The sequence below is a fragment of the Leptidea sinapis genome, chromosome 20 (genome assembly GCF_905404315.1).
Source record: "Leptidea sinapis chromosome 20, ilLepSina1.1, whole genome shotgun sequence".
Taxonomy (NCBI): Eukaryota; Metazoa; Arthropoda; class Insecta; order Lepidoptera; family Pieridae; genus Leptidea; species Leptidea sinapis.
This window is the reverse complement of record NC_066284.1, coordinates 5,426,526-5,440,704: the sequence shown is the minus strand read 5'-3', so window position 1 is coordinate 5,440,704 and position 14,179 is coordinate 5,426,526. Positions and strand designations below refer to the sequence as shown.

The 14,179-nt window shown below is 35.2% G+C and overlaps 1 protein-coding gene across 1 annotated transcript; it reads right to left on the bottom strand.

The window, feature by feature from the left end:
- Window positions 1-420: 420 nt before the first annotated feature.
- On the bottom strand, window positions 421-10,520 carry LOC126970331 (uncharacterized). The gene is made up of 5 exons (XM_050816186.1): window positions 10,363-10,520; window positions 7,465-7,517; window positions 3,499-3,681; window positions 1,635-1,765; window positions 421-868 (listed from the first exon to the last, which is right to left on the bottom strand). Exons 1-5 carry the CDS (start codon window positions 10,385-10,387, stop codon window positions 493-495), a joined length of 768 nt encoding a protein of 255 aa, XP_050672143.1. The 5' UTR covers window positions 10,388-10,520; the 3' UTR covers window positions 421-492.
- Window positions 10,521-14,179: the final 3,659 nt, after the last annotated feature.

The following is a 14,179-nucleotide window of genomic DNA, read 5'->3' as shown; positions in this document are numbered from 1 at the left end:
ATGTTTTAGTCTATGAATTGATATTTTTTGGATATTCGGTAGAATATTGTATAAACGTATGCATATAGCTACAATTTAATTACTTATTTTATGAAGACTAGTTTTCGGCACTTCGCTTTTATGTGTAGCATAAAGATGCATTGAAAGTCTGCAGCATTAGACCACAATAACAGGCAGTATGACATGATGCTGTGAAAGTATCTAAAGATATACACGTGTACGAGTATTTATTTCCTGTCGTAAATTCAATATATATTCTAAGAGTATTTGTAATCATAACATCATTATTAAACATTTCATCGTTTTTTCTGTTTTCATGATTTGGTGATAATAATTTGCATCTGTAGTATAACCAAGCTGGTATTCTCACAAAGAATATTACATTGTAATATTTACTTCAGGAAATAAAATAATGCATAGTAAAACAAGTTTATATCCAGCATTTATTCATATTAACTTGTATCTTTTAGTTAGTGGAGGCTTAGGTGCATATCACAGAGGAATAGCTGCTATTTGACAAAATACGGGTGCACCTATCCGCTCTGAATAAGATTTTCCATCATGCATAAATTCCGAAAGCGGCACAGTCATATGGACTTTAAAATTTAAAGTCTTCCCAATTTTCTGCGAGTATGGAGACGTCCAAATAGCTGAACATATTTTTGGGTATGTTGTTAATGGTTTACGTGCTTTTAGCATAGAATATTTGGGTCCCATATCTTCTACTGCAATGGGAGCGACTGGTCCATTTTTATGTCTCTTTGCGGCTTTTATAGACTCTTCACATAAATATCTTCCGATACGATTTCCTCTATGGGTTTGAAGCGTCGCCAGAAACATGATTTCTAAAAGGCAGTCGATGTCGTATCTGTGAATAAAATGAAGCATTATTATATTGGCGTTGTTATGTTATTTTATGATAAGGCACAGGGCGCAACGAGAAATAAATAATTCAACGAACACGTAGTCGTAAATAAAACAACCAGCCATAGTGATCAAACGTGGGCAATGCTGGGTGCACAGCCCACGTTTGATCCCTACAGAGTGTTTTTTACTTTAAGTTTGAGTACAAGAGATTTATAAACTGAGTCCCAAATTATTTTCGAATAGCAACATACACGAATTAATATCAATAGGCAGAGAACTACAAGCACTTGTCTTTTCACAAATGTTCACGCATGTCCATTAATATTTTAAGTATTCTTATCAAAAACATTCAGAAATCCTCAAAGCTGTATATAATTAATTTAATGAAATCATGTAACATTTCCTTCAAATTAATTTAAATAAGACATTAAACGAAATATTTTCATCATTATGTCTCAAAAATTAAATATTGACAGGTAGAATAAAATAATTATTATACTAATAATAATAATAATACTGACACGTCTTTACACAAATTATATTGCCCTAATCTAGGCATAGCCTGTACTATGGGTACATACATACAATTGAAATTCCATGGCTCGGAAACAAACATTCATGTTCATCATATAAATGTTTGCACCTACCGGGATTCGAAACCGGGATCGCTAGCTCAGTCTGTAGACTGGGCTTAGGTCGTCAATTATGTATTTCATTGATTAAAAGGAACTATATAATTCAGTATTTTCAGTATTTAATCCACTTACTTTTCAAATAAGTTAACTCTGCCATCAACATCGTCCATAAACTTTATGAGTGATTTCGAAGAATCTTCTTTGCAACGCTCTTCTGCAAATATTTGAAAAAAGGTCTTCTCTGTAGATCCTGATGTCTTGACCTGTAGTTATTTAGTTGTTATTATAACAGAATTGGGCTTAAAAGAATTAAAAACGAATATAGTAAAATTGGCTAATGAATCTCTATGTCATAAGCAAACGTTATCAAAAAGGATGTAAATACTACGTATAAAGAAACGGAACTTCCCAAGTAAAAAAAGAAATTTAGTATGAATCATGCATTGATTTGACATAAGTTTAAAATAGTAGTTATTACAGTATGGTTATTGGCGACGAAGTATAATACGGGCAAGTTTAAAAGCGAACAGTTCCTTAAAACGTAGTGGATTTCAGCTACGCCTGTTTTTTACAAGATTATATAATAATAATATAATCATTTACTGTGGATTAATCATTTATGTGGATACACACATAATAGATTATATCCATATTTGTTAGTACAAATTGCAAGCTTACAAAAATTATATCCGTCATCTGTCAATCTGTCAATGACTGCACGTTTCATACAATCGAGTAAATCGCTTTTTTATTAGAGAATTTCGCTAGGCTGCGTTATACTCTACTCCATAATTATAATAATAAAAACCACTTAGCACAAAATATAATAATACTTAAAATTAAACGATACATTGGGGTACCATTGGAGTACCATATTAATTATACATTGGTAACAAGCAAGTAACTTTAATTTTACAAGTATTCTGGCCTAGACTAGGATTCCCTGTGTCATGAGGTCCACTCTCATCCCCTAGAAACATAAACATAATATAATAAGACTAGCGTAAAATAAATAAAACATCAGCCGCAAATATGCACAAGCTCGGCATACACACATAATATGCATGTCCAGCGCTGATCTTCCGCTTGAGCCATTCAGTGACCTCGCAAGCTGTCCCAACACTTATACGCATTTTCTGTATACATTTTTTTACATTTATTGTGAAGACGTTTAGGTTTGCGATTTTCTCGGTGTAACCAGTATCTCTGTGGCATAATTATGGACTATTATTATAAATACCATGATAAACAATTTGCTGTCGAAAAATGCTTTGTCCTTATATACATATAGGATATATTTTAATAAGTCTCCTGCGTCAATTAAAAATAAAATCTTAATCCTAACCAATATTGAGAATGTAAACGTGAGTTTGTCTTTCACGTCTTGGTTTTTTATTTATGAATTGTATTTTATTAATTGTTAGAAACTTTTATAATACATTTAATATTCTTTTATGAATCATTTTTAACAATTTTGACAACTCTTGTATCATCATTATTATCGTTTAGATTATAACAATCTAAAATAGGAACTATAGGTTCTTGGAAACTACAATTGGAAGTAATAAAAATTGATTCAAATAATATATTATAATAATATATCTACATTTTATTTAACTAGACGCGTTCGCGCTTATAGGCCGACCGTTTATCTGAGTCCTCGCCTGCGGGGTATAGGGGCGCGGGGGTATGACGACAAAGGGGACTGAGACAGGTGCGGGCGGCGGGGCGCTTAGATATACACGAAATGAGCGATTACAAAAATTCGCCCGCCGCCCGCACCTGTCTCAGTCCCCTTTGTCGTCGTACCCCCGCGCCCCTGTACCCCGCAGGCGAGGACTCAGATAAACGGTCGGCCTATAGCTGTATGTACATGCATATAATGCACACACTATAGCTGCGTCTCGTAACGGTGTCACGAGTCCAGACATTTTATCTCATCTAAAATATGCGTACCACGCTAAAAGAAGATTTCATTTCATAAAACTCAACTCACTTGAACTTTGTTAAAGGCAACACCAACAACTTCCCCAGTCTCCGTGGCAACAGCTACTAACGAGGCACCGTCCAGGGCCGCATCAGCGCATAGCTGCAACAGCTCGTCAGCCGCTTTTGGATTCTTGTTTATTTCGCATCCAATACTCACGTACTCATCTTGACAGAATGATTCTTTGATGACCTGCAAATTAATTGTGTTGTTTACCTATTCGTAAAAAATTTTTTGCAATTACTTTTCTTACTTAAATTCTGCGGAAGGTGTATTCATAACAGCTTTCTCATATTTCTTATTAGGTACTTAATAATGAATCGAGCCGCAACATATCTCCGTTATTTGAGTTTTCGACTTCATTATGTACGTTTATTGGATTCTTTATAAATTCAAATTTAAATCTTTTGCATTCAAAATTGGATATAAAATCACTTATTGAAAGTCAAAAACTACCATCCATTCCAAAAGGTATGCCTCAGACCTGAGAATAACGGGCGCAACAAACTCAGCAGGCTTCTTTTTTATATATAAAAGTACGGTTACAACAAACAATCGTACAATAAATTTATTATTTAATAGCCTGTCGCTCAATTCCCAATCAGTGGTATCATAACGAAAGTCATTTATGTTATAGTAACCTTTACCATACAAACGATTCTTAACAATTCTTTTGAATTTCGTAACACATTTGTTTTAAACATTATCTGGGAGCTTGTTGTTAAAGCATATACAACGCCACACAAAAGACTAATTCGACTTAGCCGTGTAGTAGGCATTACAAGCTTATGTTTGTTCGTGGTGTTAACATTATGGTTATGACAGTTTCTGGCTATTCATTCTCACCACGCCACCATTCTCTACCACCAGAGGAATCACAGGAGCGTTGCCGGTCTTTAAGTAATGATCAACAACTTAATCAATCCGGTGATCACTTAACAACAGGTGACCCGTACGCTCGTTTGTCCTCCTATTCCATAAAAAAAAAGTAAGGTGTACGCGCTTTTAGCCCGCTTGAAGATAAACATGTCGTATCGTCCCGGAAACACCCCACAAGGAAGCTCATTCCACAGCTTTCTAGTACGTGGAAGAAATAAAACCGCACTGTGGAGGACTGATTGATTTTCCAATAAATTTACCAAAACGGGTTCTTGATACCATATCATTATCTCTCGTAACTTACTGAAACTGTGTAACTTTAAATAAATAAAAAATAATTTGAAATATATTTAAGTTGATATAGACATACAGATATTTCCCCAAGATTAAATCAATTTATCAAATTACATTATTGCTATTTACATTAGACTAAATTTGTACAATACTTGATACTCAACTATGCTAAATGTTTACACGGTTTATTGACGTATATGAAGAGATACTACGGTCGATTTGATAGCAAATACAGATGCTATAATTTACAAAGCTAGCTTATGTTGTTATCGAACTCGGTTTCTGGTTCATAGTTTGTCTGTATACAGTATTACTTGAAACGTGATTCAAAGTGAACATTCACAAAGGCTTAGAGGCAGAATATTCCGAGAATTTGATATTTTATGTCAATATTGTTGATGTTACTACATACCTCACTGATGTGCGATTATTTGGCTTGAAGTTTCTTTATATATAAAATTTAGAAAACCACATTTAAATTATAACTTTTTAAAATATTTATTAAAATATAATGTAGGTAGTTTATGGCTAAAATATAAAAACACACACTTAAACTTTAAGAAACTAGTCTGTGAGTGTAGTCGCTTAAAATAAAATTACATTAATATGTGAAAAGAAAACATAGATCTTATTGTAAGCAAAGTAATTTATTAATTATTAAAAAGTAAATAAAAAACAATAATCGACTAAATGTTAGCAATTACATATTAGTTCTCTTTTTGGCTGGCAGCAAATAAATTTACCTCTAAAAAAGTATTTTTTTAACAATCACTTATATTTATTTTTATTTACGGTATATAATTTTTGAATCTATATGGGAGTCTCGTTTAAGTATTGAGTAATGACGTAGTATCATATATTTTTGAATATCTAGGTAATTTAAACGTCATGTTTGCTCCAGTAATTTGTCTAAGATCTTGTCTAAAATCTTTGGATTTCTTGAAGGAATTTTGATTAAATTAATTCTGACAATACGCCGAACTTAACTGTATCGAATACATTTATAACCTTGCAATGTTTAAACAGTGCAAGATCCGTATTATCTTTATTAAGCTTTAATATAATATTATACTTATACAAAAGGGAGGATTTTTTACAAATACATGTTGTAAAAACAAACAAACTAAATTACTTATAGCAACTACTCACCATTATCGTTCTTATCCGCAAAGAGCTTTTTTGTAAAGCTATAGGACAGGACATGTAGGACACATATTATTGGTTTAGCAAATTCCTAGATGTTGATAAATTGTAGAGTTGATCAATGCCGTCAAATTTGACAAATACGAAGTACTACAAACTACTCGGTTAAGTCGAGTTAGGAAGACTTATAAGGCGATGTATATGTATTTACAACATGGTCCCATAAAATGTTCAAGACAAATGTTGCGACACTCCAAAGAATTGTTAAAAACGTTTATGTGGTAAAGGTTACTATAACATAATATATGTTTTATAATAATATCACCAACTGAAACGTAGTGACCGCCTTCAGCGTATTTAAATTATAAATTTATTTGTAACAATATTTAAAAGAAGTCTACGGTGTTTGTTGCCTTTGTTTTATTTTGGTATGAGGCATACATTTCCGAATGGGGGGTCGTTTTGATGTTTAATTGGTGATTTTATATCCTCCTTTGAATAAAAATATTCGAATTTTAAATATTATAGGTAGCGTAGTTTGCACTAGGATGCTAGGACACAGATCTTACTGGTACAATTGAGGGCAGACGTCACACTCACATAAATAAAAATTGAGTTGTCCCGGGACATCTGGTGGGTAACAAAACATCTAAATTCTAAACTATACATATATGGTTATTTTATAAAATTTGGTAAAACAGAAATTATATGAAGACGGTTTTATACGTGTCACACAATAAAATTTAAAACTTATTGAATTTCGATTTAATAATACGATATTTGAATTTATTCATAATGGTTTTATTCATAAATTAATAACACAATAAATTAATTATTATGGTATTGTGAATAGACAGCTCTGGTGAATTTTGCTCTGATTCGCTTTCTCAACCGGTACATAGCCAAGCGTGACAGCTCAGTATCATTCACTACCTACAAATTGATGCCTACAAATTGATCTGTCCGCCTATAAAAAATTTCACTTTAATATTTATTCAGATTTGTTTTAAGAATAATGGAAGTACTATTATTAGAAAAGGCAGATTAAATCAAATATTATTAATGTAAACAAATATAGCTCCACTCTATCAAGTTATGGTCGTAAAGTTACGCATGCAGCGTATCGCCTCACCGGCATAGTCGATCTGACATACATTCAACTTTGTCAACGGTCGCCAACACGTAATTCATCTGGTGTTGCATAAGAAATCTCGTATCTCTTTCTGTCCCATAAAAGCATTTAAAGGTCATATGAGCATTTTTCTTTGATTAACTCAAGTTTTACACATTTAATAAAAACACTTTTAAAAGTATTAAAACGCGTGTAATTGTAACTGTATTTTCACATTATATTTTGCGTAAATATTACATTTTTATTAATATTTTACTTAACCGAACGTTTCGTGAGCTTTACGGAGCACTAGCAGAGCATGTCCCCCTGAATTTGTTACACGCGTTTTAATTCTTTAAAAGTTCATTTTAAGGTCATCCTAACCTGTTTTATTAAAGAGTTATTTAGATAATACCTTACATAAAATACATTACACCTTTCTAATCCATTTAAATAAATAAGAACAAAATGATAGGTATTCCCGGTATTTCAAAGTGTTTCCCGGTATTTATGTCAACTAATGCTCTTAGTGCTAGCAGAATACTTACCTGTAATGCTCCTGGAAATGTAGCTGGAGTGAGAGGCTCTATTCTATACTTGCCTGCAATTATACGAACTTAATAAGTTTTAATTATGCCTTCCATTATTTATATAAGTGGGTATTTGGAAGTGGAGTAGTGAGATACAAAATTACTTAAAGGACTTTTATAATTATAATCTTTATGAAAATATGGGACGAGACGAGCAGGACATTCAACTGATGGAAATTGATGCGCCCTGCCCATTACAATGCAGTGCCGCTCAGGATTCTTGAAAAAACCCCAAAAATTCTGAGCGGTACTACAGTTGCGCTCGTCACCTTGAGACATAAGATGTTAAGTCTCATTGGCCCAGTAATTTCACTAGCTACAGAGCCCTTCAGACTGAAACACAATAATGCTTACACATTACTGCTTCATGGCAGAAATAGGCGCTATTGTGGTTCCCATAATCTAGCCGGCATACTGTGCAAAGAAGCCTCCAACAGGTAAACTAGGTCTTTGGGACATTTAAGCTTTCTTCATATTAGAGTATAAGTAAAAACAATCAGCCTATAGACACCCGCAATATCAGAGGTAAAGAGACATTTTGGTCTTTGAAAAACTTATCATCTCAATAGAATTTTGATTCTTCAGATGTCCAAGAAATAATAACATAAATCGGTAACTATAAGTTCTGTCACAATATATCTCTTGCAGAGTTCAATAAACCTCAGTTGAATGAACTAGCAATTATTAATTTATACGTATGCTACGCATAATATCTAATCATTGTTGTTTAAATTGAATACTAATATCGTTATGTTAGAACTTTCCAAGTAAATTAAATGTCTTTAAATTAGTTATTTAATGAGTAATGTATTTTTGAAGTGAAACTTCTTTAGAATCGTTGTGATTTCAAATCGGATGCAACGGAAAAAACGACAGATAAGAGACACAAATACAAAAATGTGTAGGATGAAGCCGTTAAAGAATGAGACAGAAATATGCATACTATTGAAGTGAAAACTTCTTTATAATCGTTGTGATTTGAAAGTCGATGAAACGCAAAAGCGGACAGTAAAAAGAGCAGTAACATCAATTCATAATATAACATGGGAGATAATGAGATAGAAAGCATTATACAATGTTTTGGTACCAGGCGATCATAGATAAAGAAGAGATTGTCTTAAGTATGGCGCGAGTATACCTTAATATATTCTGACTCCAAGCGCACGACGTATTACTACATAGACACCAGGAGAACATATTATTATATATATTAGTGGTGGTAGGAATGTCTTTCATAGCGGTTGAAATCATGTGTCATCCTAGCAACACGTACCAGGAATTCATATGCAGTTTAGAGTTTCATGCACCATGCAGGTTTCACTTCTGACATGTGTACTTTATACGCACGCAATGTTTTTTTATTTATTTTATAATTTTAAATTACTTCAACAGACCAATATCTCACCTTGGGTAATTCTTCTAATAAATTGCTGCTCCAAGGCCGTCTTGTGGCAACTTTTAACAAAATACATAACAAAAAAATATAATCTGTGTTCGATTACATAAGTGTACCAGCTTTGATTCATATTGTTTGAACGATATATAACTCGATGACTTCCAATGCAACCTCAAGGCTAGCTTTACTTAGTTGATAGAATAGAAACAATCTCCATTTTAGTAACAATCAAAATATGAAAACATCACGGACATTATTACTATTACACTTTACATTAATTAGCTTCGCCTGTGTGTATATGATTTGTTCCGCGATAGTTATCATGTTTTTATCAACTTCAGGACGTGTGTTTTACTGTACACAATTAGTAGGACCGTTCACAACATATTTATTACTCTGCCCATATTCCCTACGTACAGGATCACCATAATATTTAAAAAAAATATAAATAAATTATGAAATCGAGCTTTCAATTATGAGTAGCGGCGACGTGGGGCGGTTCGTTGCCTTCCCTAAAATATGGCGAAGGAGGGGATGGCTGGTCCATGCGTCATGCTCGTGAACTGTTTAATGGTTTAATATTTGTGTGGTTTCTTCTATAGAACAAAATGTACATATTCAGGTCAATTTATATATTTTTTAATCTTAGATCATTAATACGTCTCGATTCACTATGACAGCTGTGAAAACGTCGAAAAAATAGACTATAGAACTAACCTCTACTTTGAGCAATTCACGCACACTAACACAAAGTGACATACAAATCGCGAGTTTAAGACGTAGCTTGACACGCACACTGTACTAATATTCCTGGCCTGTTTTTATCGGTTGTCTAACAGCAAGAGACTCTATCTAGGCGTATAAATTATATAAGTTTTGAATGCGTGTTTTTCAACATTAACCCTTTAATTAATAAGAGAAGATCTTAGATCATTAAACGTCTAGATAGACGGTGACAGCTGTGAAAACGTTGAAAAAGGTTGAGGTTGGCAGTTAACCTCTATTTAGAGCAATGCACGCATACAAACACAAAGTGACATACAAATCGCGAGTGATAAGACGTAGCTTGTCACGCACAATAAAGTAATAAAACAGGCCTGTTTTCTTCGGTTGTCTAGCAGCAAAAGGCTCTATCTAGACATACATATTATCTAAGATAAAGATATAAGTTATAATTAGATATATAGACAAAGTAATCAATAAAGAAAATTAGATAGATAAACCATACAGACTTAAAAATAAAAATTTATAAAAAAGATCTTAAGCTAATTACAGTCAAAGGTGTAAAAAAGTCAAAAATTGGGCCGTCTTATCGCTTGAAGCGATCTCTTCCAGCAGACCCAAGAAGCTATAGGATACAATAAGTTATTAAAACAGATACATTGAAATTAACGTCTGTAAGTATTCTCTTAATTTAAGTTAAGACTTAGGTCAATTAAAAACATAAAAAGCCTCCTCACCATCATCACTTATATACCAATCCATTTTCACAGTTTTTTATATCAACTTATATTATATTAAACTAATTTTATCGCGACGCGACCGCTGCCCGCATGTATGAGTTACCAACTGTTTTAGCCTTGAAGTTCCATTCACAAAATATAAATCGTTGGAGATAACTGGTAGTAACTAGTGAGGCAAATTTGACAAAAATTTCCTAGTCGTCTTATTCAATAATTGTTTAAATTGAGACAGGTGCAAATCTTATCACTATAGCAACAGTCATGATGCGGATTATTGTAAAATTATCATTCATTTTCGTCATTGAAGTTCTTGTGCATTCTTCTCAGCTGACGCGTAGTAACGCGCGCGTTAGACTAGTAAGTCTAATTATTGCTACTGTTTATTATATTAAGTCTAGTTTAGCTTTTTTTATGACAAGAAGGGACGAGATGAGGTAATTGATACACCCTGCCCATTACACTGTAGTGCCACTTAGGATTATTTAAAAAGCCAAAACTTCTGAGCGGCATTACATCTGCGCTCGAGAGAAGATGTTAAGTCTCATTTGCCTAGTAATTTCACTAGCAACAGCGCTCTTCAGACCGAAACACAATAATACTTACACATTACTGCTTCACGGCAGAAATAGGTGCCGTTGTGGTACCCATAATCTAGCTAGCATCTGTGCAAAGGAGCCTGCCACTGAGCTGACTATACAAAGTAATTACTTTTATCCTACGAGAATTAGGATATTATCCGCACTATCCAGATGTGTAGCGTTCCTCCACAGTGCGTTTTTAAGGAACGTTCTTCCAAGTACAACAAAACTGTGGAATGAGCTTCCTTGTGCTGTGTTTCCGGGACGAAACGACATGGGTTCCTTCAAAAAAATGCGCGTACACCTTTCTTAAAGGCCGGCAAAGCCCCTGGTATTCCTCTGATGTTAAAAGAGAATATGACACCAGGTGACCCGTACGCTCGTTTGTCCTTCAGAGCTAAACTACGAATTAATAAACAGCCGAGAATGTTCTAGAATTCAGAATATCACGAAAATCAGTTCCTATTATTATTAGTAAATCCGAAGTGGACCTACAAAGCTTACACTAGAATGAAAATGTGTGAATCATATTCTATTGCTGTTAATTTTTTTTAAATAATATAATTATTGAAATGAATATAACTAACTCGCTTGTTACAGTTTATTATTTGTTATCTGTAGTTATCTACTATCGACATTGCTGATGTAACTTTATTACTGATAGGTATTGTATTTTATCAAAAATTTAAATGCAATTAATTACACACAAACATTTACTTGGTACATGTTAAGCGATGAATGTTAATAATTGTCAAAACATTTCTACAAACAATATTTTGGGAATTCTCAAAAGCGCTCACACACTCAACACTCTATCATATTATAATCTAGAAAATAAGATAAAAAGGGGTTCTTTTATACAAATTTTAATATCACCATTCTAAATATGTAACTGTAAAATTAAATACAACAATTTGCTAAGCTCTTTCTTCTAGAATAAATTTGAAATAACACAATGACAAATATTCGAACTGAAATTGGGCAGATTAATGCCCTAACTCGTCAAAGGTAACAGCAGAAATGTGGCGACGCAAAAATAAAAATTCAAATTAGAAATTTGTTTATTTACTATAAGAGCTTACGATCTAATTACAGAAGCAATTATTTACAATTGAGGCCTTATATGTAGGTATTAGGAAAGGTAGCTTTATTATTTTTTAATTGTATTGATTTTATATTAACTTCAGTCAAGACAGAAAAGGAGAGCGAATATATTGTAACTGTAACCGATTTCAATTAACAAATCGTAAACAGTCGAGCTTGGAATTAGCTGCTTAGTATTTTGAACTTCAAACTGGCTAACGATTAGCTTGCAATCACATTGATAAATCAATATAGTTCACGCAACGCTCTCAGGCCTTTTATGTACTAGTAAATTCTAAATGTATGTTTGACTTGGTAGTCGTCACTTTATCTTTTAATCGTAACATAGAATATATTTAATTAAATGTACATTTTTCTTATTTCTAAATAAATAATCAAAAATTCTCATAAGCTATATATTATAATTTATGATGAGTTTTTTGCGCCCTTTTTTTTATGGAATAGGAGGACAAACGAGCGTACGGGTCACCTGGTGTTAAGTGATCACCACCGCCCACATTCTCTTGCAACACCAGAGGAATCACAAGAGCGTTGCCGGCCTTTAAGGAAGGTGTACGCGCTTTTTTTGAAGGTACCCATGTCGTATCGTCCCGGATACACCGCACAAGGAAGCTCATTCCACAGCTTTGAAGTACGAGGGAGAAAGCTTCTTGAAAACCGCACTGTGGAGGACCGCCACACATTCAGATGGTGGGGATGATATCCTAACTTGTGGCGTGTCGTGCGAAGGTTAAATTCGGCGGCAGGAATCAGGTTAAACAGCTCTTCGGAACACTCCCCGTGATAAATGCGGTAGAAGACACATAATGAAGCGACGTCTCTACGCAACGCCAAGTGATCCAGCCGTTCACAGAGCACTGAGTCCCCGACAATTCGAGCTGCTCTACGTTGCACGCGGTCAAATGGATCGAGCAGATACTGGGGTGCACCAAACCAGAGATGACAGCAATACTCCATGTGTGGCCGGACCTGCGCTTTGTAGAGCGCTAGAATGTAGGCCGGCTTGAAGTATTGCCGTGCTCTATTGATGACGCCCAGCTTCTTCGAAGCCAATTTGGCTTTGCCCTCCAGATGGCCACGGAATTGGCAATCGCTCGAGATTTCGAGACCCAGTATTCCGATACTAGGCGCGGCTTTAAGAGAAGTCTTCTCGAAGATCGGTGATACGACAAATGGGGTTTTTTTAGTGGTAAACGCGCAAACTTGAGTCTTCTGGGGGTTAAATTGGACAGGGTTCAATTTACCCCATTCCGCGACCTTCTCGAGAGAGGACTCGATAGAAGACACAAGTTTCTCCCGGCACTGGTGGACGATTTCCCGACAGAGACTGGCATGGCCCGTGTATACGGCATCACCAGTGCTGTCATCTGCATAGCAATGCATGTTGGAGGTGTCCAACATATCATTGATATGCAGAAGAAACAGCGATAGCACACAGCCTTGGGGCACTCCAGCATTCACGGGCTTCGGGTTCGAGCAATATCCGTCGACAACGACCTGTATGCTACGCCCAGTGATGAAGCTAGAGGTCCACTTGCATAAGCTCTCGGGAAGCCCAAATGATGGAAGTTTGTAGAGGAGCGCCTTGTGCCATACACGATCAAAGGACTTCGCTATATCCAGGCTAACTGCCAGGCCTTCCCCCTTGCTTTCAATAGCCGCCGCCCATCTATGTGTTAGGTATACCAAAAGATCACCTGCCGACCGTCCATGGCGAAAGCCGTGCTGTTGGTCGTTGATCAACTGGTGACCCTCTAGGTATACTAAAAGCTGGCGGCTATTATGCTCTCCATGATTTTGGAGAGCAGGGAGGTGATAGCAATAGGCCTGTAGTTCGCCGGATCCGGATTCTTCTTTTTTTTGGATCGGATGGACAAGGGCTGACTTCCATGAGTCAGAGACTACGCCTATGGAATAAGAGTGCCGGAATAAACGCGTTAGCACCGGCGTCAACTCAGGGGCACACGTTCTAAGCACGATTGGAGAAATGCCATCCGGCCCGCTCGACTTCCTGACGTCCAACGAAAACAGAGCTCGCCTAACAGTTTTCTGTCTGAAATGTACTTCAGGCTATAGAGCTCTGACACCGCGAGATGGTGGCGGTTGATTTCCGTCAAGAGTCGAGTTGGAGG